This window comes from Dermacentor silvarum, chromosome 4 (genome assembly GCF_013339745.2).
Source record: "Dermacentor silvarum isolate Dsil-2018 chromosome 4, BIME_Dsil_1.4, whole genome shotgun sequence".
In the NCBI taxonomy this organism is placed as follows: Eukaryota; Metazoa; Arthropoda; class Arachnida; order Ixodida; family Ixodidae; genus Dermacentor; species Dermacentor silvarum.
The window spans coordinates 204,427,341-204,454,275 of record NC_051157.2 but is presented as its reverse complement, the minus strand read 5'-3'; the positions used below and the strand labels follow the sequence as shown (position 1 = coordinate 204,454,275).

The window sequence follows — 26,935 nt, the reverse complement described above, 5'->3', positions numbered from 1 at the left end:
TTGCGGTAAGCGTGTCGTTATTGTTAGTAAGGATGATTTGTGCGTGCCGATACATACATACTAGCTTCTGTTGGTAAGGTGAGATCTAATAAAGATAAAGGATTACCACGTTTTCCACAGATCGGTAAATTGTTAATACCTGCGCGGGTGCACACACACAAAGATTCTCCATCGACAACCTGTAGCTTTTTGGAGAACAAAGCGGTCGCATTAGCGAGCTGCGATACGTTCAGCTTTCACTTTATTATTCTTTACGGCAGTGAATGGGTTATATAGAACATACAGACAAGGGTCCCATGCAAAGCCAAAGACTGCAACGGGACCGTCGGATAATAATAAAAATTGAGAGACGCATGGAAAATTTTCAAGCTAGGTAAAACAAACACAATCGCGTAAAATACAACAAAGAAAAATTAAACAAATGAAATACAATTGTCAGTATAGGATCCCATAGTACATAATGATACTGCCCACACATGCAAATGGCAAAGGTACTTTAATGAGCTATGTTAACTTAGTTTTACTTGTAAAAAAGCTTAAGGGCATATTTACATGCATGAAGATTTATTTGTGTTCGGTAAAGCATTCCATAGTTTTATAGCCGTGATTGACGATGTCATTTTTCCATAATTAGAATGAACCATAGGCAGAAGAAACTTGGAGTTTCATACGAACTTGGTAATATTCTTATTAATATAAGATACCTGAAATCAATGAATTTGCCTGAAGGCTGTTTAGTAAGTTATTTATAAAACATAACTGAGAGACGTTAATTTGCTAGCGCTTGGAAGGTAGCAAGGTAGGGCCCACACCCAAAGCGGGTGCTAGAGTGCAGTTACTAACAACAGAGCTATATCTATCCTCTGACAGTGTTTTGAGAAGTGCGTTGGCGATGACATATGTCACGTGACATTTGGAGGAGCACTCGGCGAGGAGGAGAGACCAGCCGACGAGGAGAGTAGCGAAGGAAAGAGCGAAACGAGCGAGGGCCGTGTTTCGATCATCAAACGCTTGTAACTCCGCTATTACGGCACCATATCCAAAAAATCTTGCGGCTACGTGGTCGGTCTCGACTCGTGCATAGCTGCAACACCACAACTACAGTTTGACCTCTGGGTGGTTTAGGGGCCCTTTAAGAAAGGTTATCGCCTGGATGTTGAAGACTACCGGCCTATATCGATAACTCCCCGTCCCTGTAAACTTTTAGTGCATATTATTACACATTGCATAATGTCTCTTTTAGCAGAAAATATTTTGATTACTTTCCAGCGAGGTTATAGGAAAGGGCTTTCGACCACTACCCAACTGGTCCCAACTATTCATGACTTTGCACTAGCACTTAAATAGCTTGGCCAAATAGATGCCATCTTAGATTTTAGAAAAGCCCTCGATTATGGCTGTCATGGTAAACTACTCGCGAAGCTTTCTAGCATTGGTCGGACCACTAATCTCATTAACTGGACCCGCTCCTACGTCACCAACCAGAAACAATTTGTGCGGGTCGAATCTTGCAACTCTGAAATTCAGCCTGTAACCCCGGGAGTTCCGCCTGTTAGTGTCCTTGGCCCTGCCTTGTTTCTTATCTTCATCAATGACATCTTTCATCAGTAGACGCCTCCGCCATCAACTTAAAGCTTTTTGGAGATGAGTGCATTCTTTACAAGCTAACTAAAAGTGGAAAGAACCAAGAGCGGTTAACGAACCACCTACATTATCTCTCTAGCTAGTGTAATTACACCTGGTCGATGGAATTAAACATTACCAAGTCAGTTTTTACGAAAATTTCAAATAAAATTAGTCCAGGCATACTTAGGTATATGTTAAATAGCAATCCCTTGATCTAAGTCGACAAGTTTAATACTTGAGAGTCACGATTACCAGTCGACTATCATGGGCTAGCCATAGTCACGATGTTTGTTCATCTGCTTCTAAAAAAAAATGGGATTTCATAGACACATACTAAAGAACACGCCATCCCAGATCAAATTTCTTGCAACGAACACTTTTATTCGATCCGTCTAGAGTACGCATGCGCGTCGTGGGACCCGTATTAAAACACGGATGTTTATAAGCTAAAAATGGTTCAGAGTACAACAGTACGATTCATCTATAAACCTTATCGCAATCTTAACTCGCCTTCATCACTGATGGCTAGTAACGATATCCCACTTTTGGAACAATGCAGCGCTATCGCCAGGTTGAAGTTTCGTCTCTTGCTACACACTCAGCAGTTTAATGTCTATCCTGGTGAATACTTTTCAGCCACTCGTCCCCGGCAGAACAGACATAGTCACAATCCCGACCTGACTACATACTTCGCACGTACCAGCCTTTTCAAACACTCGCTTCTTTCCGCGAACCATCAGGAAATGGATTGCACTGCCTTCAAATGTTCTTTTTTTTCTATTTTTTCTTTTTTTCAGAACGTGGCTTTCCTGACTTCAAAAAACACGTGTGTCCTTTCGTGTAAAGTTCATTGTTGATAACGCCGTACTCTTGTCATTATTTGACAACTAATGAGCTAACTTGTGTTTGCTTTGTCTCTGTGCGCATAAAAGTGATTTTACAGAGTTGTGCATTTTTGTCTCCAATATATTTAAATCATGTTTGTCTATGCTTCTCTCTGAGTGGTAATGCTTGCTATACTCTGTTGTATAATTTGTGCAGTTTCATTTTTTCGCCCGTCCTGCTTGGTCTTCGGACTGCAGTATGTACTAACTAAATAAATAATTATCCTAAACAAAACTAAGTGTTTCGCGCCTCGTACATTACAAAGCAAATTCACAACAACGCGCAGAAAATCTGCTTTGAAGAACGACGGCTTTTGCTTGCGCTGTCTTATCTGTCACATCACGGCACCCATTTCGCTTAACTTTTTTCGCCCCAGGTGCTGGTCGATGACTGTTTAGCGTAAACAGCACGGCGACGTTGCCGTTGACTCGTGAGCCAAGGCTACGCATTTCCCCAGCTCGTTTTAAACTGGAGCAAGGTAAATAACATAAAAAACTACACAGAACCGTCAACTACTCTACTTTGCTCCTTCAGGGCTATTCGTTTAAATGGTGAAATTGGAAGCCATTGTGTTTTTGTCAAAGGGGCCCAGGAGCAAAAAAGAGAGGACAGGATAAGCTGCAGTTTAGTTACGATACAAGCACTTATAGCACCCAGCAACGAGAAATTTATGGAGTTGAGTTTGAGCACGAACGCGTGCTCATATGCTAGGATGCAGGGAACTATACATATATATATATATATATATATATATATATATATATATATATATATATATATATATATATATATATATATATGTGGTGGTACTACGCTCACAGCAGCGCTATTTTATCGACAGAGCTCAGCTCAGCCAAGATACGTGCCTTCCAGCGCTGTGCTTGAATTTATGGTACCCTTTCCCCGTGCAGTCTGGAAATAAGAGAGAGGGAGAAGAAAGCAAGCGCAGGGAAGCTAAGAAGAAGACTCTGTCCAGTTTGCTTCTATATTCTCTCTTTCTTTCACTCCCCCCAAGCCCTTCTCTTGATGATAGCAAACTTGGCATGAACATTATATTGATAACTATCGCCCCAATATTCTAGCCAGTATTATCTTGAAACTATATCAGCATGTCTTGCTGGCGCAATTGGTGAACTTTTATCGAAAATATATGATTTGCTTCCATCTGTACACCGTGGATTTCGAAAATTGTTCCCTAAAACGCGGCTGCTTTCTCCCCCCAACATGCTTCAGTTTATATTCTCTATTTTTCTACACTTTTCGAAACCTCTCATTAAGACATCTTATAAGCTCTTGAGTAAACTGATTCTTAATCCCAATTTTCTTTTCATGAATATCGAATTGCTTTCTTAAATGAAAGCTTTAGCCCGATATCTGAATGCTTGGGAAAGGAGAAATCTTTTTTCTCGGCAGCCACAGCACCGAGTTGGATGAGGTTCGTTTCATTTCAAAGAAACACTCGAAATCTAGTGAATGTTGGAAGCGGATGTTTGATTTAGGCCGTCGATATCGAAACTAGCAAGTTTAGAAATCTGAACTCAGGAAAAACCATAGTTATATCACCATTCTGCAAATTGCATCCGATAGAACATCCAAAGTGGACAAAACTGACATACTATACACGGAATTTAAGTACAGCAATATGTGATGTAGGACTCTTGCACAACCCGTGTGAAACCCCTGGTATCTTTGTGAAAAATTCAGGCCATTAACCGAAATTCCGCACCTAAACAGACACTAGAATTTAACGTTCTCTCTTAAATGCAACAAATTTCCTTAAAAGTAGCCCAGTATTTATCTCAAGAGCATTTCTGCGATTCACCCAATCAATTACCCCATTAACTGTAGCATTTGAGAGAGGAAGTCAAATTCTACTGAGTGTAGAAAGCGGAATTCTGACGTAGTATTTGAATTGTTTTATCAAACTTGCCGAGAATGGGTAAGTTTGAAAACAATAGAAGCATGAAGCAAATTTGCAGGTCCGCACCAAAAACAGTTGTCGCAGTTCTGCAAGCAGCATCCGTTAAAACACCTAAATCAGACAAATTTAGTACAATATTTTAGAGCCCACATGGATTGGTTACAATGTTCACAACCGTGTAGTAATAGTGATATTCACAAATTAGTAGCATATTTCACCGGGATGTATAATGTATCAATTTTGTCGGCTTTAGATGCAAGAATAAATGTATGACGTAATAGTTCAGCGGAAATCCACTAGGTGGAGATTTTCTTCAACTGCTCCCGTCGGCTTCACTCTCACGAGTGAAGCCGACGGGAGCGGACGTGTCGAGTTGAGGTGCCATTTCAGCGCAGCAGGAGCAGCGTGCCAAAGAGATAAGTTTTGTTATTTTATATTTCACTTTTTGGTTTCGTTTTTAGGAGGGTTAGCTTAGCCAAGCAATCTTTATAAATTATTTTAATGCTTTTTCACTTTCTCGGTCTTCTCGCTTAGATAAAAGTAGGTAAAGAATAATTGTTGTGTTTTTTTTTGCCACATCTACGCCTTGTTAGTACGAGATGATGGTTGGTACTAGGGGGAACCCACGCGTGCGTTGTTCTGAGGGCGAGCGTTCCTACGCGCTGGAAGAAACGCGGTTTAAGTCAGCACGCGAAGCGAATGGTGCAGATTTTATCTGTAGGATGTGTGTGCTACGGTAGCGGTTAGACCGCCTAGAGCAAGACAAGGATAAGTTAGCTAAGCGGGTTGGAAAGCTAGAAAAGGAACTTAAAATCGAGCAGAAGCAGAGGAAGGAGGCAGAAGAAAAGCTAGCTAACGCAGAAATCCAGCTGAGCGCCACCATTCTGCAAAGCAATGATGAACGCATCGAGGCGAGCACTGCGAACAGAGCTGGCTCCGATGCGAGTGCAGAGACAGCCGAACCCGCCACGCCGGGAAGCAGTGGCGGAAACGTCAGTGATAGTCACGAAGGGGATACCACTGACGCGGCCGGGGAAGAAAACAAAGCCAAGGGCAAGGATAAGAAAGGAGGGGAGGGCATTGTGACTTCGGGGGCAGCTTTCGGCGGTGAGGGGAAAGGAAAGCGTCGAGTTGTCTTTGTTGGGGATTCCAACATGCGTAAAGTAGAACCGGCGATAACAGAGAGGGTAGGTGCAGGCGAACGAGTCCAGGTTAGCGCGCTTCCGGGAAAGCCGATTAGAGAGGTGATAGCGAAGGCCAAGGAACGCATGTGGGACACAATGGAGGAGAGACACCTAGTGGCGATAATGGGTGCAGTGATTGACGTACTGCACGGACAAGGAACAGGGATCACAAAGCAAATAGTCAAAGGGGTCACCGACCTGCGGAATGTTTCAAAGGAAGTACAAATCGCGGTGTGCACGGTGCCAGAGGTTGAAAGGCAGGGTTATGAAATTGAAAGGGCAGTTCTTGCAGTAAACAGGGAAATTTGGACTCTAGCTAAAGCAATTAATTTTACGGTCATTGACATCAACCGAGAAGTGCGCCGAGCAGGCCGCGAAGACGCTTTTGTGCGTGACGGGATACATTTTAGTGAAAGTGTAGCAACACCGGTCGGACGTCGATTCGCGGCACGAGCTGTAGCTTTTTTAGGCGGGCCCCACGCAATCAGGAAGCAGTATTAAGTATTGAACATAGCGAAACAGCAGTAAAGGGCAGAATTAGGCGACCAGGAGTCAGGAAAAGACGCAGAAAGGATAAGAATAGAGAAGGCAAAATTTGCTACATTAACATGCAGGGTGGTCGCAAGCAGGAAAAATGGCTGGAAATTCAAACGCAATTGAATGATGAAGCGATTAGCGTGTACGCCTTGACCGAAACGCATCTACGAGATTTGGAGCAGCCGCCTGTTATTGACAACTTTGTATGGGAAGGGTGCAACAGAATTACCGGGTCAAGGAAAGGCGGAGGCGTAGGCGTACTAATTAGGCAAGGTCTGAAGTGGCGAAGGGTAAACGAGACATGTAAAGAGCATTTATGGATTAGTGGGACATGGCAAGGTAAAAAGACGTGGCTGGGAGTAGCTTACCTATGGACAGGTAGTGATAGCAGAGAAAAAAATAAGGAATTGGTTGATTGCATTAGAAGCGATATTAATGAGTTCAGTAAATCGGGCCATGTGATATTAGTGGGAGATATGAACGCGCACATGGACGATTTAGACGGTTATACTGATTACAACGGCTCTCTAGTGCTGGATCTGTGTGATGAACAGAACCTTATAGTAGTTAACAGGGAGAATAAGTGTCATGGACAGGTAACGTGGCAATGCGGAAACAGGCAGTCATGTATCGACTACGCCTTAGTCTCAGAAATGGTCTACGAACAACTAGACCAAATGATAATAGACGAAAATGGAAAAAATAGCCTGGGAAGCGATCATAGATGTTTAGCATTAATGTTTGGGCGAGATACCAGCGCAGAACATGAACCAATAGCCTCAGAGTTTTTAAAAATGAATGACGAGCAAATAACAGAGATCGCAAACAACATAGAGAAGAAAATTGAGGCTTTTCCTACAGCAGTCTGGGAATATAAGGAACTGGTGGAGGTTATGCAGCATGAAATAAGGCGGACACGGCAAAACAATTGTTGGATTGGAAAGAGGAAACCACGTAAGTGGTGGAACAAGGAAATTAAACAAGCTATAGAAGAGCGTAAAAAGGCATCTAGGGTTCATCGAGAAGCCAAAAAGTTGGGATTAGAAGAAGAAGAGGTGCTCCTTAGATGGAATACTTACCGAGAAAAGAAAAGGGTTGCGAGTGAGCTCGTGCAAGAGAAAATTAAATGCGCAAGTGAACGTTGGGTGCATAACATTCACAAAAGAGACAAAGGCGCCCCGAAAAGATTCTGGAACCATATAAAAGCACTCGGAGCTCCAACTATAAACTCGCAAACGGCTATAAGGGATGAAGATGGTAACATCTATGAAGGCGATGATGCGCTGCGGTACATCACAGACGTTATCAGGCATAACTTCGGCACGAGAAAAAGCGTAGTTCAGACAACAGATCCAGCAACAACAGAGAGGCCTGAGAGATCAAAATTTAGCATAGAAAGCTTTTATTTGAAAAAGGCAGCAGAAAATGTCCCTAACAACACGGCAGCTGGACCCGATGAAATCCCAATACAGCTAATCAAAAACCTCGGTCCAAAAAGCAAGGCACTGCTGACTAATGCCATAGAGCAAGTGATTAGAACAAAGAATATTCCAGATGGATGGCGTGAAAGCAAGATGAATCTCATCTACAAAGGCAAAGGAGATAAGGATAACACGAGCTCGTACAGGCCAGTTACAGTAACGTCGGTGATATATAGAATGGCAATGCAAGCCATAAAATTAGAACTGTCGAAGTGGGTGGAGGAAAACGATGTATTGGGGGAACTACAGAATGGGTTCAGGCCAGGCAGACGCTTAGCAGACAATATGTTTGTACTAACTCAGTGCATAGAGATTTCAGTAGCTCAGAAAAGACCTTTATGGATAGCATTTCTAGATATTAAAGGAGCTTATGACAACGTAGACAGGGAATTGTTGTGGGATATTCTTCAATACGAAGGCATAGATGACGATTTCGTGGAGCTGCTAAAGGAGATATATCGAGACAACCAAGTACAAGTGGTATGGGAAGGCCGAAAAGGAAATGAAATGGTGGGAATTCACCAAGGATTGAAGCAAGGATGCCCTCTGTCACCATTGTTGTTCACGCTTTACGTCAAGGGTATAGAAAGACGACTGGAAAACAGCGAATTAGGTTTCGATTTATCCTACATGCGTAATGGACAAATGGTGCAACAGAAGGTCCCTGGACTGATGTACGCAGACGACATTGTGCTACTAGCGGACAATAAAAAAGATTTACAGATACTTGCGAATATCTGTGGGAACGCAGCGACAAATCTAGGTCTTAAGTTTAGCACAGAGAAATCAGGGATTATGATCTTTAATGAACACACGAGTAACTTCGTGGTGTCAATTCAACAGCAAGTAATACCCATAGTGAAGCAATATAAGTACCTCGGCATACACATAAACGAAGGAAAGAATTACTCAAGCAACCACCAAGATAATCTGAAAATAAAGGGGAAGCGGAATGCAGCAATAATGAAACACAGAGCACTATGGGGCCACAATAAGTATGAGGTGGTGCGTGGAATCTGGAAAAGAGTAATGGTGCCAGCGCTAACATTTGCAAATGCCATTATATGCTTAAAATCGGATATATTGGCGGGTTTGGAAGTTAACCAAAGATCAGTAGGCCGGTTGGCTTTGGGAGCACACGGTAATACGACAAATGAGGCAGTGCAGGGTGACATGGGTTGGGCCTCTTTTGAAGTCAGAGAAGCACAGAGCAAAATTAGTTTTGAAGAAAGGCTCAGGAACATGGATGAAAATAAATGGGCGGCTAAAGTGCACAAGTATCTCTACATGAAAAGCGTGGACACAGAATGGAGGAAGAGGTCACGGAAGTTGGCAACCAAGTACAGGATAATCGAAACTGTAAATAGACAACCAGGGGTCATCAGAAAGAAAGTGAGAGAAATAGAGACCATGAATTGGATGCAAAGAATGGAAACAAAAAAGACAATGGAGATTTACAAGAATGAGAAGCAAGAAATTAGAAGGGAAAATTTGTAGGATAACACAAAGGGCAGTGCCTTGCTATTTGAGGCTCGAGCCGGTTGCCTAAGGACGAAAACATATCGGAACAAATATTCGGAACTAGATGAGACATGTGTATGCTGCAGAAAAGATCCAGATACCACTCAGCACATCCTAATGGAATGCGACGGGATCCACCCAGCGAGAACCGTAGGTAACGTGCAACTCCCAGAAGCGCTTGGGTTTAAAGTGGAAGGAAACATAAACAGATCAGCCGTAGAGATCAGCAAGAGATGATTAGAATACAGGTGGAAAAAAAGCAGGTAAAAGATGGATACGACCTGATCTCTGAAAATCATAGGCAGCGGTACAAGGTAAATTTTTGAAAAATAAAAATAATGAGAGGTATATACATAAATGATGGATAAAGAACATGTATAATATACCTGATTAACTCAAGCAGGCTAGGTGACTATTTGTCGCCGCCCCGTTTCAAAGGGGATGCCAATAAATCATCACCAATAAATCATCATCGAGGCTTTCTTTCGAGGAACCCGGTTGGGTTTCTATTGTAGCAGATTGCTACATTTGGGTGGATGTCTCGGTTTCCCTTTGGTTGCTTATCTCCACCTAGCGGATTTCCACTGAACTATTACGTCATACACTGGCCTTTGCTTCGAGTTGTCGACAAATTCGACTTCGCCCTGCCATCTGCTAGCCGCCTGGTTAGCTCAGATGGTAGAGCGGCTGCCCCGAAAGGCGGTGGTCCCGGGTTCGAGTCCCGGACCAGGACGAATTTTTCTTCAACTGCGAGGCTTTCTTTCGAGGAACCCGGTCGGGTTTCCATTGTAGCAGATTGCTACATTTGGGTGGATGTCTCGGTTTCTCTTTGGTTAAGAGTAAATGTCATTTTCAGAATTGTGAAATATGTTCAATATATGAGCTGTACAGTTGTAAAGATGATAGTTTCATTTTTTATATTTTGTGATTTCAATTATTTTTACAAAAATCGGATGGCTAAGTCTGCTTGCACCCTCGGCACAGCAAGCCAAATTTCTAGAGAGTTCAGAAATGCAGGTGTGCTGCTTAAGCTGCCCATATCCATCTGCCGACCTCTGCTGGAATATACCGCTGTCGCTTGGAACAGTACTTGCCCGTCTAACAAATATCGAGTAGACAGAGTTCACGGGAAATTGGTCTCTATACATCGATATCAGTGCCCCAGGCAGGTCCACCGTGAAAAGCCTCGCTCTTACTGCTCACTCGGTCTAGAAGATCTGGACCACCGACGCACGAAAACTGATTCAACTTTCTTATTCAAGCTTGTAAGTTGTCCCATTGGTTGTACATAAATATTCAATAACGTTAGTATATAAATACCGCGAAAAATAACTATGGTGTCTAAACTGTAGATAGTTGGGACACCCTGTGTATATATCTGTGTATGCTATACCATATCTTACGTGCACCAGCACAAAGACCACCACGTTGTTCCTGGGCGCGTTAATAAATTTGTTTGATTGATTGATTTATTGATTACACAAACAACGTCACAGTTCTAAAGTAACATCGCACTATATAAGAGTTATGCAATAAGCAATAAGCAAAATGACAACGACGAGTTTATTATTCCGCAATCTGACCTGTTCTTATTAATTATATAGTGTAAAGAGAAAGGCCTCACTTTCAATGCCGAGAAGATCAACATGGGGACTCACTCGATCAAGCAAAACTTCGGTTGATTTGTTTCGTGATGAATACTTACTCGCACTTGTCACACCTATACGAATTTGCGTTCAGCTGGATAGTCGAATCAAACTTCTTATTTAACGGGCAGTTTATCAGCAAGAGCAAAGTCGTCCTTGTGCTGCAGTAATTTACGGCTTCCGCCCCGCCCCGTCTGAATTTCTTGGTTTGTAGGCGTGTAGCCAAACAAGGTACAACAAACAGAAAAACAGAAAACAATTCCCTTTCCCACCTCATTCGAGAAAGTTAGCGCAGCGACTCGGCCTACAAGACAGTCGGTTGCATGTCGAATTGCAGCTCTTGCGCCGTAAATAAGGGCCCATAGTTCACGTCGGGCAAATAGAATGTGATTACGGCAACGTCGAGCATGCAGTACTTTACGCCTCTTTTGTTTCGCTCTCTCGTAAGACAGAATGGGAGACAGAACTACAATCTCTCTTATTTTTATTGTTACTGCACAGCTGCCCCCCCCCCCCCCCCCCTCTTGGTGCATTAAGTGTGACAGGGATGCCAGCGAAATCAGATAACGGCCCCGTTCCGTATACCAACCCTAGCACGGCCGCGTTGCTCCCGCGCTCTCATCCGCTTTTCCCTAACAGTGTTCGTTGCCCCCGACTGTGCGTCACTGAAATCGAGCAGACCACCCGGGCCCGCGTCTTGCCTCGTCTCACGCAAGAATGTAATCACCGGAAGGGCGGCGACCGTGCTGAGAATGCCGGACTGGGTTTCCCAGTATACGCTCGACTTGAACAGCCGTGGAAGACTAGGTTACAACCCTGAAAAAAATATGATACTAAGGAACGCAGGAAAATGTAAGAACAACGAGTCGCAGTATATACGCCGTCATTTGATGGCATCACTAGCAGGCGTCACGCCACCCACGTCAACGTTTTAAAGCAAAAGTTACGGCTGGCTTCGCTCGAAGTCTACTTCGAAGTAAACCGTCCGGGGCCGCTCCTTGTACGCGCTGTAACCCTTTATGCCCATAATAAACAAACCGTAGATCAAGTTTAGAGCACCGGTGAGTCGTAAGCTTTGTTTACAAACTATTCTTGGACCATGGCTTTGCTCCAGACATTGCATAGGAAGGAATTTGGTCAACAACTCAAAACAAAATTTTCGACCACGTAAAAAGCCTAGTCTCACATATTGTGGATATAAAGCAGGCCTCCGTGCGAAATTTTACGTTTTGAATAGAAAAGGATACATCACGAACAGCTCTCAAGAATAGACATCATCGATAACGAAACTGAAATAAAATACGCAGTATTTAGCGTTCACCTCAAGAGACATTACAAAGAAGATCTAGAACCAGCACGGCTCTTCGGCTTTACCTCCGAGATTAGAAGGCCCCCACAATGCGTTCAGAATCGCGGAGACAACGTGGTGGTATTTCCGTCATATCCACTAACAACCACGTACACGCGTCATCAGCTTAGGCGCTAGTTCAAGGCTGCTAATTAGAAAATTAGACCAGTCTTGCAGCTTTGCCTAAATTGCTTCGATACGTATATGCTACTCATTTAACGCAATTTAGCGGATGTGAAGTTTAACGGCAGTTCGCCCCTTGCGACACCTTCTCTTCCAACCTGAGAACACGCCGGAGCAAGTGCGATGCATTTCAATTAATTTATTCGTGTAGAAACTTTTCAAAAGAACTTCATAATTACGCAAATTAGGGGGTAATGTTTACTTTTCCCATTCGCTCCAAACCGAGCGTTTCCTCTCAGCTGTAGTCTCCTGCCAAGTGCAAATTTTTCACCACCGACTACATTGTATAATTTTTTTGCCGCTTTTTGCCCTTCCCTGGCTCTTGCGCCATAAAACCCCATTAATTATGAATTGCTCATTTCTGGTGTTTTTTAATTCGCCCTGTGCCCTCACGGTAACCCTTGAACTGTCACGTATTTCAAGTTGTTTGATAAACTAACCGTGATTCCCCACACGACTATTTATGAAACCTAGAAATCTGAGACCTAATTCGGTGCAATTTAATTTCGACTGCATGGTATAAGACATGCTTATAGTTCGTTTGCTAAATTTTGTCATAAATGAGTTCCAATTACCCTCTACAACACTCCTTCCAAAATTCTTGAGCAAGAAAGAAAGTTAAATAAAGTGTGCCTGTTTTGTCATCCTTGGGTTAATCAGACTACAAGTAAAACCGAGCCGTAATACATTGTGTGGTCGGATAAAATACGTTAGCGTTTCGCCGCTTCGTACATACCTACTTCATCCACCACGTATATGCTGCAGATGGATCTTAGCCCCCAAGGGGCACCGTCCGACTCGTAGAAAATGCGCGCGGAAGAAGACAGGAAATGGGCACGGAAGTCCGTCGTCAGTAGAGCCCTCATGAAGGCGTCCTAAAGAACTTTCTGAAGAATTTCTGACGAGCGAAAGTTGCTCGTATTACTGAGCCTTACTGGAGGCGGAAGTCAAGAGAAGTAAGATTGCAACGTGAAAGAAAGTCGCCATTTCGCCCGAAATGCGAAGGATCGATTGCGATAGCATATTAGTGGACACATATACGAATTAAGGATAGTAGTTTTACCGATCGTATAAACTTGGAAACGTTCGCTTACTAACTGAATTAACAAGCACGGTGTCACGCGCACACAAGCAAACATGAACGCATCTCACTCGATGACCGTGGAAACTCGCTGTCAAACGCTGGAGTGAGTAAGCGTGGCGGCGAGCGAACTGACCTTCGTGCTGCCGCTCGCATCAAGCGAACGAGGCCGCGAAAACACAGCGCAGGGCGGACTCTGCCCCATCGCAGATGGATTTCAAGATACAGCGGCCCGAGCAGGCGCTCTGTCTGTACATCCACCCCCCCCCCCCACACACACACACTCCTTACCCTCTCTCCGAAGCGTTACGCGCGACAGGAAGCGCCGAAAGACGGCGCGCGTACTTCCCTCTTCCCTCCCTTGCGTGCGCAAGAGTGAGCCGCAGTCGCCGGCTCACCCTTGCACGCTTTCACTCGCACGTATAGCATACGGCGCGCGGCGACTATTTAATCGCCCTTATACTTTACACGGAACCTTACGGCGACGGCAGAAATGCACCTGGCGTGTCCATACAATTGCTCTCGCAATAAAACTACTGCATTCCACACAGCTGCGTGAATCACTGCTAAACTCTAGAGTTCATAGAGGACTTCTAGACAATAAAATGATAATTGCATTCTAGATCCCAGTTTCACAATCGCTGATACGCCGACACTCAGGGGCCCATGGCATTGCTTCTGAGACACACCAGTGCCGATTACCGTGCCTTGACCGTGCAAGTGGGAACACTGATTGGTCATTTGCGACATCTGTGCTATGCGGCGCTCGCCACATCAGCTGTAATGAAATGCCGGAGGCTGGTTGATATTGACTCGATGAACTGCCAATGCTCGCGTTTTTATTGTTTCAGGAGGGCCGGCCTCAGTAAGGTATGAATTACACATTTAGCCTTGCTCTCCCATGGTCTGTTACCTTTTGTTTATTGAATAAAAATAAGCTTCATGTTCCTGATCCGACATATACACCACACATTCTAAAGAATAGAAATCTAACGTGAGCACTGTCTTGTCCTGTACACACCGGCCCATTTCTAATTCACTGCACGATACAAATCTCAAAAGTCGAAATGCAGGCATCGCCAACCCATGCAAGGTTTTCTTTCTCCTGGCCCTACATTCTCATGCAGTTGTTTTAACGCAGATTTTCCTTAAAATTGCATGCATAAACGCCGAATGTCACCTGCGAGCGCTGTTTGGAACTGAGCGCGTGAGAGTCACTAGCTTATATTAATTTTTTTCACCGTGATATAATTTCTTGAACCGCTTTCAGGCAAAGCGAAAGGCACAAAGCTGTAACGAAACACTATTTGCACATTATCACTCTGCAATGTGAAATGATTTGAAGAAAAAAGAAACAACGTGAAGCGGAGGCACAATTTGTCCTTCTGCGTTGAATTTTACGGCGAGGTCCGAGATTTAACTTAATCTGCGTAGCAGATTATCATTACCTGTTTGGTATAACGGAAAACTAAGTAAGTTCTCAAAAATCTCGCCAAGGAAGCCCAGTGGCTATGGCGTCGCACTGCTGAACTAGTTGTCACGGGTTCAATCCCGACCTCGGCTCTTTCATTCCGATTGGGGCGGAATACAAAATAACTCGTGCACCATGCATTGGGTACACGTTAAAGAACTCGAGGTGGTCCAAATAAACCGGAGCACCCCACTACGGCATAATCATGTAATCATGTCTCATAATCATATCGTGCTTTTGACACGCAGACATTTCTTATTTTTTATTTTTTCAAGCAATCAATCATTTATTATTATACATTATTACAGTTACAAAGTAATAGTAATACAGAAGGATTTCTTTTTAAGTTCCCAAAGAAGAGATCATCGTAAACAGCCCCAGAATGCAATTAAGACACAGGAAGCTGCAACACGATATCACGAGGCGGACTAGCAACTCCGGTATATCTCCAGATGCAGGTGCCCTCCGAACCTTGCAGCTAGACATGTGCTACAATTTGCACAGGAATCTGAAAGAGAAACATTCTAAGTGTTTAGTACCCACGAAGAAGCAGACACGTGTGTAAGCATGGCGTCAATATCTCTAACAGACAGAGAGATGCGGTATCTCCTTAAAGACATGCCTGCTGCCACGCGTAGCCCCGTCTGTTTTGTTGATTCTGTTTCACGTGTTTTGTGTACGTAAAGAATGTTCCTGCGACTTGTAAATTAAGTAGTTGAAGTCTAGCGTTTGCGCGAGAAACGTGCATTTCAGCATCTAAACGTTCATTTCCTGATCACGTAGAACAAGAAATGCCTTGCAAGCGAATAACTGAAACGACAAATTGAACAATTACTGTATAAAATAAGTCATCTCGTGTCGTTCGAAGAAACTAACGTTTTGTGCAGCTCTGCTGCTTGGACGACAAGGGCTATTATAGAAGCCGTAATGCTATACAGACCAGTAGAGGCCCGGGAAATCATGTGCCAGCATGCCTTCTATAACTTTATTTATGAAGAATTTGTATTTCTTTTAGAAATCCAGCATGATCTTGCAGTAGTTCTGGTTTTCTTTTTAATGGTGCCTTTTATCTGATGTATATATATATCTCCAGTTTACGACACGTGTGGTTGCACTTGTAGTGCTATATATAGAAACCAATTTTAAATGTTAGTGGGCCTTCGATTTGTTTTACCGTAGCCCGTCGTGTTCACTGTCGTCTTTAAGCGTCTGCTTTCGTTATTTTTTTCCTCAGCTTCATAGTCGTCCTCAGCGAGAGTGAGAGGACAGCAAAAATAGAGCAGAGCAGCGTGCCAGAAAGTGCTTCGATTCAGAGATAAGAGTTCGGTCACGTGACGCAGAGCTCGGTTCCCTCAACAACCACCAGATGGTGTTGCTCTCGGCGCATCAGGTGTAAGGGTTGACGGACTTACATTTGGAAATTCCGTTGTTTGCTTGAAGTCAGGCGTACAATAAAAACTGGATGGCAACCAAAGGTCAGTGGGACGCCTTGCATTTGTCACTCACGGGAAGACTACAAATGAAGCTGTAGAGGATGATATGGGCTGGACAAGTTTTGAAGTGAGGGAAGCTCATTGTAAAATTGATTTCGAAGAATGACTGAGGAATGTGAAAGAAAGTAAATGGGTTGCGAAAATGGTCAAGTATTTGTACAGCAAAAATATTGACTCACAGTGGAGGAAGAAAGCTAGGGAGCTTACCAGCAAGTATGCGACCGGTATAGTAAGCAACATGGCAACAAAGAACAGCAAACTTAAAGTCAGAGATGCTGATGCAATCTTCTGAGTGGTGGTGATGGAAAAGAAACTTGCTGTGAGTAACTACCTAAGAGGTAAAGACGAAATCAGGAAAGAAAGAACTTATATTAACTCACGGGGAAGCTCGTTACTTTTCGAAGCGAGACCGGGATGCCTTAGAACACGTAGTTATAAAGCGAGGTACACCAACGCAGAACAATCTCGTGCTTGCTGCAGTATAGCTAGGGAAAGGACGAAGCATACTTTATTAGAATGTGAAGATATCTACCCACTGGTAGGTTCAGGCTCAGCTCGCCTCCTGAAACCCTTGGGCTCAGGGATAGCAGGCAGTTGGAGGTTTGGTGGCAGAAAAGTAGGGAGACCACAAATAACGGATGCGTACAAAAACAAAATTCCCAATAGTGGTTCAGAAAGTTTGATGCTGGGAATTCTTAGCATGTTATTTTTACAAAGATAGGTAGGACATTAGGCAAAATAAGAACAAGAGTTTGGTGGCGTAATCCACCACCCCGTTTCAAAGGGGTTGCTCATAGCATCCGTCCATCCATTCATCCATGGGAGATGGAGGCTATGAAACCACCTATTGGGCCCGCAGTATCGTGCAAAGTTTGCCGCATGAGTTAATGCCACATCGAAGTTTAACCGCATCGCATGCGGCCACGGCTAGTGCTATCTATGAACGTAGCTCGGACACCTGTCCGCCAAATGGAACATGGGCAACTGATCGTACGCCAGTATTTTGGAGCGTCACAACCAAATAATTTATTTCAAATTTATATAGTGAATACTTCGATATATCTCTCTTGCTTAAAAAACAATTATAAAATTGACGAGCCCCGCCTAGCGGGAAACTCCGACTGTGCATCATTACTTACGCCAAAAAATTAATTACAAGGTTAATTACAACAATTTCGACAGTTTTCCATTCGTATAATGTTATTGCTTCAAGCATAATGTGCAATCTGCTGTACTCTTGGAGACAGAGCATCCACCCGACAAACCAGAAAGCATGAATTGTTCGCAGAAAAAATTCGCGTGGGTAAGTAACATTACAACATGCCGCTCTTATAAATTCATTGTAGTACATAGAAAATAGCGCTGTACAACAAGAAGAAATGTAAAAGCATAAATGCACCACGGAGTAATTCTTTTACATTTTTACTTCACTCGGTTCTTTTTTTAATTTTTTTTTGAGATGACGTTTCGGCAACGACGCTAAAACGTGCACGGTTCTTTTCTTGTATATATACGGTTCAAGCTACGTTCACTTATAAATCCCAACGGCAGTGGGCGCAAAAAGAATTCTTACTTTGATCTCAGTTTACGAACACTCCTACATTTCTCTTGATGTTTCGTGTTCAGCTACCCTTGGCGAGCACCAGAATCGTAAGCGACCTGAGCACCTTCCAGCCAGTTTTTTTCCCGATTTCGAGTCACAAAGCGAGACAGCGAAATAATCGAAACAATGCAGGCACCGGCCACGGCCCAGGCCGCAGCGGCGCGACGTCGGAGCCGCCTGTCGGCAAAACGTGCCCGGCACCGAGAGAAACGGAGGAGCAAAGGCAGGCATCGCATTGTCGCACGTCGTCATCATCGGCCGTTCAAAGCGCTGTCGTCGGCAGCTTAACGACCGCTTAGAACTTGGCAGCGCCGGCGGCCACTCAATAACACGCGCGTGGCTGCGCTCCAAAGCTCCGGGCCGAAGCGCGCACGCACTTGGCGCGAACATCGGAGGCGCAGGCACGTGCCGTGCGACGCAGCCAGCCTTCCCGCCCTATATACGTCGAAGCATTTTGGTGGATACCCAGTCCCTCTTTTATGTGATTGTCGTGTCCCACCTTTAATGGGCCGGTTGCACGCTATCCGTGTCTGGCCGATGCGGCGTTACTCGAGCCTGTCGCGTGCGGCGCGCGATGCGAAAAGCAGCGGAAGAGGTCGCGTTGCTTCCGGAGGCAGGCCAACGCCGTCACGTGAGAAAAAAAAAAACGGGTGGAAAATATCTGCGCGTATCACTATTTCGTGATTTCAAAGGCTCTGCTCGGTAACACCACGACGCGTCCTAAAGCTCGCGTGATCTCGCCCAAAGGTTCGTTGGATCCGTACTCGATAAAGGCAGCGAGAGCATTAGGACTCTCGTTCGCAGCGGTTTAAAAATTACCGCGCTCATTTTATTTGGCTAGTACGAAACTATAATCGCATGTCTTATTTACAGTGGAATATTAGCTTCCATCATGTCAATTCCTGCTCGACTCCCGGCACTGATGGTCGTCTCGCTTTCTTCGTCCTTGATTCTTCACTGTCCCCAACCATGAATCTAAACCAACTTGCCCAACTCTCTGCTCTTCTGAATGTTGCGCGGAATTGATGTCGTGAGTGAAAAACGATTAGAGGTCTACACTACATGTATCGAATTAATTGTTTGATCCAAGTTTTGTCTTATAGCAGACTTTCAATTACATTTAAATACATCTAAAAAGATAAAAAAGTATATACAGTGATGGGTGAGTTACAATAATGTGATGTACCAAAGAAAAAGAAAGAAAACAATACGAGCTGCTAGAAGGGTGGGTGTTAATGTAGACGGACTGAAATTCTAAAGTAACTAAACAAAGCGGTAAAGAGCGACGAATACAACATTACCGTAATACGTTGCCCCTGCTGACATTCCAAACAGGCCCTAATGGGTCATGTGCACAGTATGGGTGGTCCTCTCAGTTCCGGTATTTCCGAGAAACTCAGAACACCCACCGTGGGCCTCGGTGAGAGCCCGCTTTAATTTATGGCTAAAGAGTACGGATCATCGGTACATGTGTGTATAGACAGCTCGGTGCGATCTCCCGCATCAGCTTTCGACTTACGGCACATCGTGTTATTCGACGGTGTTAACTACGCAACAAAACAGCATCAGCATCCACTGAACTAGTGCCAATTTGAGATACAGTTCTCCACATCTCGTGGCAACCTCCCCCTATCCTGGGTAGTACTCAGTAACGCGAAATCAGCTCTTCAGCTACATAACAGTATAGGTGCAATGAAAGAAAGCCTCTACAGAGTGCTGGTTCTTCATACAGCAGAACTTCGCACTCAATTGGAAAACAGCAGCGATCATTCAACATTTTAACGAATTCACGGTCACTGTGGTCTACATGGAAATGAACTGGCCAGCAATTGCTTATGATTCCAATTTTAATAGCGGAAGCCAACCACACTCTCTAAAGTTTAATATAGAATGTCGCAGAAAAAGCACTGGCAACCATCCTAAAAATCGCCACAGGTCTATTCAAAGACTCTACTATAACAATTAGGCCACTGTCAAGAAATCAGCACAGCAGTGCCAGTGTTCTGCGCCAACTGTGCCTGGCGGTGGCATTTACGCGTCATTACGTGCACTTAATGCAACACACCGATTCTTCAGGCTGTGAGCTGCGCCATGTGCATGAATGTACAGTATATAATTTTGTGCTCTTGCCAGTCTCGACAGCCAACCGTTCCTTCGACATGACAACATATGTATTTTGTAAGAAAAAATTAACCAGCCCTTCCGCTGTCGAGAAAATGGGGGTAAGCGAAGCTTGTCACGTGTGTATCTGACCTTCATCAGGGCAACGTAATGTTAAAGACATGTCACGGTAATAAAACATAAACGTTTAATAAATGTATGCATCGAGGGAAGCAAACGTACAACGCAATGGAAGGAAAAGTTGCACTAAAGGGAACGAAAAGTACCACGAAAGGGAACGAAAAGATTGGTGTCAGTTGAGGGTGAGGCAGGGGTCGGGCTTTTCGTAGCTGGGTGGCCTGCCTCTCGTTCTTGCTTCAGGACGAGGTGCTCAGACTTCTCGGGGGCGCCGTGGAGGCCATAGTTAGGATAGCTTTCGATGGTGTTTACGGCTTCTTGTAGGGCGCTTTCTTTCCTTCCAGGGTTCGGAGCTCTGGTCCTGCAGAGTGTGATGTCATCAGCGTACATCGTGTGACGCAGATGTGGCACGGTGAGAACGAAAAAAATAAAATGAAATGACGCATGAAAGAACAGATTATTTTTCAGCCAACAAAGACGCATTTTCGACAAACGATGTCGGGCAAGTGATTTCAGCGACGTGGTGGGGAATAGCGTTCCTGTCTGATGCTGTGCGAGAAAAAAAAAGAAGAAAAAGTAGTTGTATGGGAGCGTGGCCATAAGATTTTGTTTAGACAGTGAAGTGTCGACACTGATTATGCATGATTAAACTGAACAAAACAAAAATAATTATCCCTTATACGACGCCTTTTCGCCATTAGACCTCTCCTATTGGTAAAACGTTTTCGGGCTGCGCCCACTTCGCCTATCTGTCATGCGACGTCACAAAACCGCGAAAACTCGCCGCGTCTAAGTTACGTGTACGCGTTAAAGATGCATTAATATGCCCAACAAAACTGATTTCTTTTCCCGAATAGCCAGAGACTGCCCTCTTCCGAAAGGAATAGAAGATGGCTGCCCGTCGATCGGTCAGGCACTCGCTACTGGTACCTGGCATGAGCATATTTATTTGCGTATGATAAATCTTTCTGCGTGGCAGTAAAACGTAATCGAGCCCTTTCAGCACTTATACGACATCGCTCTGCCAATTCTTCCTTGCTGGTGATCCGTTTTAGCGGCATTCTTAAACTTCGGTTGCACGCCTCCGCGATTTTCGATCAGCCACCTCAAGCTAATTAAGGGGAAGCGGGCCAATCGGAGACGTCGGCACGACCCTCTTCGTCCGATTATCTATTTTCACTGCGCTGGCTCAGCCCCATCGAAACCCTCTTCACTAGAGAGCACTCTTCGCCTCGTGTCAGCCAATTAGATAAGAAAAACCGCTGAGTGCAGGCAATGTTATTCGTTTTGAAAGCGAACAAAGTTGACCTCCTATAAACAAGGAGAGCGTTGGATTGGGCTATCCTGGCAACGATGCTGGTCACGGCCCGACGCTTGCGCCGGTGGTTACGTAAATTTGACTTCAGGAGATTGGAATAAAAAGAGATTAGAATAGTTTTACCTTATAGGGCTCAAGGTTCGCTAAGCTCACGCACGACAAGTAAGCCCGTTTCTCCCTTGAACGGTCAACAAAGAAAGAAATGCACTCAAAAGTAGTTATTTCTGAAGAACCGAATAGTGCGCGAGTTTTAGCGCACTTGTTTCTTTTGCAAATACACGCTTTGAAATGTTAGCTGAAGTGCAGATAAACATTCTCACTATCACAAACATAACAATAAATCAAAATACGCCAAATTTAAGCACGCCGCGCGAATGAAGCACTTGTACAGCGCCTGCGCATGTGCTGTAACCATACACCCGTCGATGCTCGGGAGGGGTAACTTAGCGGCAACGTCTGGAATCAGAACCGGCGCAGGCGGCTCCGTAGAGCGCCGCTGGCTGAGCAGGTCAGTATATACAGTAGGTCGTGGTTTGAAACATCGGGCTGACGCTCTAGAGGGCAGATGTTCGAATCCTGCTGCTAGACGTGCTTCATGTTTTTACAGCGAAGCTATTTATGGCTAGGCTTCCGTGCATTTTTGTTGTGCGTGTGCAAAAATGTGGGCCGATCCTGTTGATAGCGCAGAAAGGGTCCAAGCGCAGGGGCGCATATCCATGTGATCTCCGAGTGGTGGGCTCCGGGACCTGTAATGCGCCTTTGAACTACTCTCATGCCTGCGACCCAAAGAGGTCCCAGGCACAAGAGTAAGAACTGAGATTACGATCGAATCTTAGCCGGAAAGGCCGACCCGCGTCAGCCATGTCCACGTTCGCACCGCCTTCTCTTTGTTGGCGTTACAAGCGCTTGCGCACCTAGTTTCCTTTCCTTCCGCTATACCGTGGTGGCAGTGTCGTCGAAACGTCACGCGTGTCTAGTTTCCTCCGGCTCCGCGGGGCGGCGGACTCGCGGCCGCGCGAATGCATATAAACAACAAGAAATACAAGTTGCCATTCGCTTGGCGTTTTGAGCACCATCTTCATCGGTGGTGTTTCCCGCCCGCCAGCGACGATTGCATTCCGTTCCTGCCGTCGCTCTTCGTAGGCTCTTTTCTACTTGGGAGTCCGGACTATACGCGAATATGATTGAATTAATATATTCATAACGGAGGTCATACGAGAATGTGTCTACCTTCACGATGACAACCTGTCAAGACAATAAATGTGTTCGTATCTTTGATCCAAATACTGTGCCACCTTTGTGTCATGTTCTAAACAGCTTCGCGGATCATCCACCTTCACAGAGTGGAATCGCTCATGATAGTGAAAATCTACTCGGCGAGAACCCGGCCTATGACCGACCACCCAGGCGAAACCATGGAATGGAAGGCAAAAAAAGTTTCTGTTTAAAAGCGGTAGTACAAACTATGCAAATGAAAGGCACACCCGCATCTCTATCGAGACAAAGTAACGACGCACCATGTACGAGCCATGCGGTCTGCCGCACTACACCTGAGTATGCACTATGCGCTGAGGCGGTGTCTTATATGTGTAGCCGTAGATATATACGTTCCAAATTGTAGCGTGCGGGGTGACGCGTTGTGTTTGGACCTTGCCTAAAGGAGCCGGTAAGAGAGACGCAGGTTCTGATGGTTTGAGAAGAAAACAGAACTACATAAACAAACTGTGTACCCATAGCCGTGACTGAGACGGGTCTCTAACGATGGGGCAGCACGGCCTGTAACATCCTTTCATGTCTGCCGCTCGCCGATCTCACATCGCTGGGCACCACTGGGTGTAATCAAAGCGAGGGCGGGTATCGATCGGAGCGAAACCTAGTCATACGGGCCATGTTCATTTCAGGTCAAGATGAGGCGGCAAGGAGCACGTCCAGGGAGCGCCTTAACAGTCGCTAATTCGCGTCGGTCGGACTCGCTTACCCCCCTTCCTAGAGGCCTACAAAGGGGGATATACTGGCGCAGCTTTGCATCGTGGTACCAATAAGGCAAATCGATCATCAGTCCCGACAGAGCTGTCGAGTGTAATAGGCGAGGGTAGCGATCTAGCACAAAAGAGCTTAACAGGCTGAGGCACAACGAGACCGCGTCAAGGTTTGGCACTGCGGAAAAAGAGGCCGAACGAAGGCAATAAGTAATAAAAGCTCAACTGCGTCAGACTGTTCGGATCACTAGCCAGTATGACCTGCTGCTACACTTGGTGTGTGAAACATGTATACTATGGTTGCCAAAGGTGAACACGTCTGCATCCGGCTCGAGCACCATGTCGGCACCTGCCCAAGATGGCTCTAAAGCGCTGCGATCAAGCGGCATATGTAACCGTATTATGGGTTATTTTACATACATTTGCTAAGTGGGACGTCCTGGCTTAATCAGTCGGGCTGAGTGTGAAATTGCACGCGTATACACCGGAAAAACTTGCTGCGCCTAATATATGCTCTGGCGGTGTCACTCGTTACGGGACCACGATAATCTCACCAAGGAAGAAGAGTGGGTGGAGGCGCTCAAGAGCTCCGACCTCACCGCTCAGCTACGGGCTGTCCAGAGGGCCCACGACGCGGCGGTCAGGCACGGCCTGCCCTTCCCAACGTGGGAGCGGCCCGCGGTGGCTCCTCCCCGGTAAGGGGTTCTCGGAGTCGCTCCTCAGGACCTAAAATAAAGTTCACTGCCTGCCTGCCTGCCTGCCTGCATGCCTGCCTGCCTGCCTAATATATTGCCAGTTCCGCGAGATCAGATGCAATATATGGCTGCCTGGAGGACCCCAGCAAGATCACGTTAGTGTGGGCTGCTACTGTCGTCATCTGGTATTTTTCTCGGTCTCATGGTAACACTAAGGCTTCTACAGACGGGGGCATACCCAAACCCCCTACTTCTTCACAAAATGTACCCCGAACTTCAGACAACAAACACATGTGCACTATGCAATGACTTAGCGAGCTTACCTCACATGCTCTGGCGGTGTCCCGCGTTACGCGGCGATGAAAGCAACAGTTCTTCACGTTGGGATGCGGTTCTACGCAGCCCCAACCTCGAAGAACAGTTATGGGCTGTCCAACGGGCCCGCGACGCGGCGGAGAGGCTCGGCCTTTCTGTCCCGACGTGGGAGCGGCCCGCTGCGCGCTAGCACGCGCCCTAAAGGACACTAATAAAGTTCTTCATCCATCCATCCATCCATGGTGTACCATGCGAGGTACATTGTTTATATTTCCATAACGTAGATATCATGTTATGCATGACGTCAGACAAAAGTTTTATCGATGTAGGTTAATTATAGCTTTCGTTGGAAATTGCTTATTGAAATGTTCGACAAATCTATGTGGCCATTATCAGCAATGTTTCCCAGAATGCTAAAAAAAACTGGGCATGATAAACTGAATGGAACGGCGACAAATTAGCGGTTCTGGTTTACTTAGCAGCTTTGCAAATAATTACTGATGCCTTGTCTTTTTTTCTCTATTTTCATGTGTTATACGAGTTCGCACAACGTGACGCCGGCGTTCTCGATGAAATAAAACACGTCGGTTGTTTACATTTTAGAACGAAAGCTCTACTACGCCATTCATCGCGTCGCAATGACCTTGAGCCGCCAGAGCGAGCGCGAGCCTCGGAGCGCAAGTGTGGGAGGCGTGATGTCACGCCACGTGATCCGCTGCGGAGAGGCGTCGAAGCTGTACTCGCTCGGAGCCTGACCGCTGCGGTACCACGTGACTAGGCGAGGATTTAACGGTTGCTTCGCCGGCGCTTTGTCGCTCAGTCTCGCCATGGATGGCGTGCCGGCTGGGCCGTCTGTGCGTGCGTTTCAGCGCAAGCGACAGGCTGAATCCAGTCATCCTGCAGAAATATCTAGACGGCAGGCTGCGAAATCTCAAGCAAAGGCAAAGTTGGCTGCTGAAACACCGGAGCAAAGTGAGGCCAGATTAGCACGTTATAGAGAAGCTTACCAAGCGCGGAAGCGTGTATTAATGAAACATTGTTTGCAGTCTTTGTCAAATCAAGCCAAACAGACTTTTCGCTCGTGATAACTAGGCTTACAGGAGTTAAACCTCAGCCAATTTTTGTTGAAAGAAGGGACATTTTAGGGTGATGCGTACGGGGAGTTCAAAGTGTGTGGGCTATAGTTGCAATCTCTGCAATAAATTATTTATACAGCCACTCCAGGGCGTTAAAAAGTGTATTATGAACGTCTCATAATCCAAACCACTGCATTCGGAGCACTGGTAAGTAGCACCGAGATCAAATTCAGTAAAAATGCGGTGAACTTTAAGTCAAATCAGAATGCACAGCTTAGCGTGTCTGGTCAAACTGCAGACTTTGTCAAAAGTTTCTTTAGCAAGTGGTCGAAGGCGTTATATACCCTCAAGTTTTAAAGATGCGAGCCATATGGGGACACTGTTTCAAAGTTTGTGGTTTAATTACAGCAACCTCTAGGTTTCAGTGCAACTTCTTCAAAGAAAGAGCTTCGCTGGAAATTGCGATGTCAATCTTAACGGTCACACAAGTTTGCCGTGTTTCATTCTTTTTTATATCATTCTCTCTCCACTGTGACAATTAGGTTACTTAGTTGTGTGTGGAAGACATGTTGCATTTTTCTCAACAAAATTGTGCGAAAGCCAACCCAGACGTCTTTAAGATTTCATGTAAAACCTCCACCATCTGTCTACTGTAACGCCTTGTTGACGCTGGGGGTGCAGCATAAATAAATAAATACATAATTTAAGAACAGTGGTACTTCCCTGTACAAGAACTGTCCAAGATATGCATAGCATTATATGGCTGTCGGCGTGCTGCGGAATGTGTTGTGCGTGATACTTATGTGTACGGTGGTTATGCAGGATGTAGTATGCGTTATTTATTTACACATGCGTGAGAGTACCAGGAGAGCGATGCACATATTTACATTCATTGCCGAACATATACACTCCGCACCACGCCGACCAACGTGTAATGCTACGCATATCATCGACAGCTCTCGTTCAGGGAAGGATCCTTTTTATTTCTTTTTATTTCATCTGTACTGAAGGGACTGGGCCATGGTGCTGGTGAAGGAAGAAGAAGACAAGCAACGCTTGCTCGCCCGCATCGCCATAGCTCCCCAGCACCTCCACCAGATGCAATGGGGATGTTTTCCTTGCAACACTCGATCTGGCGTTAGAACGGCAGACTGAAACAAGTCAAAAGGGAGCTATGGCGATGCGGGCGAGCAAGCGTTGCTTGTCTTCTTCTTCCTTCACCAGCACCATGGCCCAGTCCCTTCAGTACACATCATTCATCATTAGTACAGAAGGAGGTCCCGGAGTTACAAGAACTGTCAGGGGGGCCTCCTATTAGTAATTTAACAATTGAA

At 45.2% G+C, this 26,935-nt stretch overlaps 1 protein-coding gene across 1 annotated transcript in view; it reads right to left on the bottom strand.

Moving 5' to 3' along the window:
- LOC119449188 (uncharacterized) overlaps positions 1-26,935 on the bottom strand; it is a 56,041-nt gene that overhangs the window by 5,999 nt on the left and 23,107 nt on the right. The window contains exon 2 of the mRNA XM_037712370.2: positions 20,368-20,579. Within this exon, the coding sequence (XP_037568298.1) occupies positions 20,368-20,579 (212 nt within the window). The remainder of the gene's footprint in view (positions 1-20,367; positions 20,580-26,935) is intronic.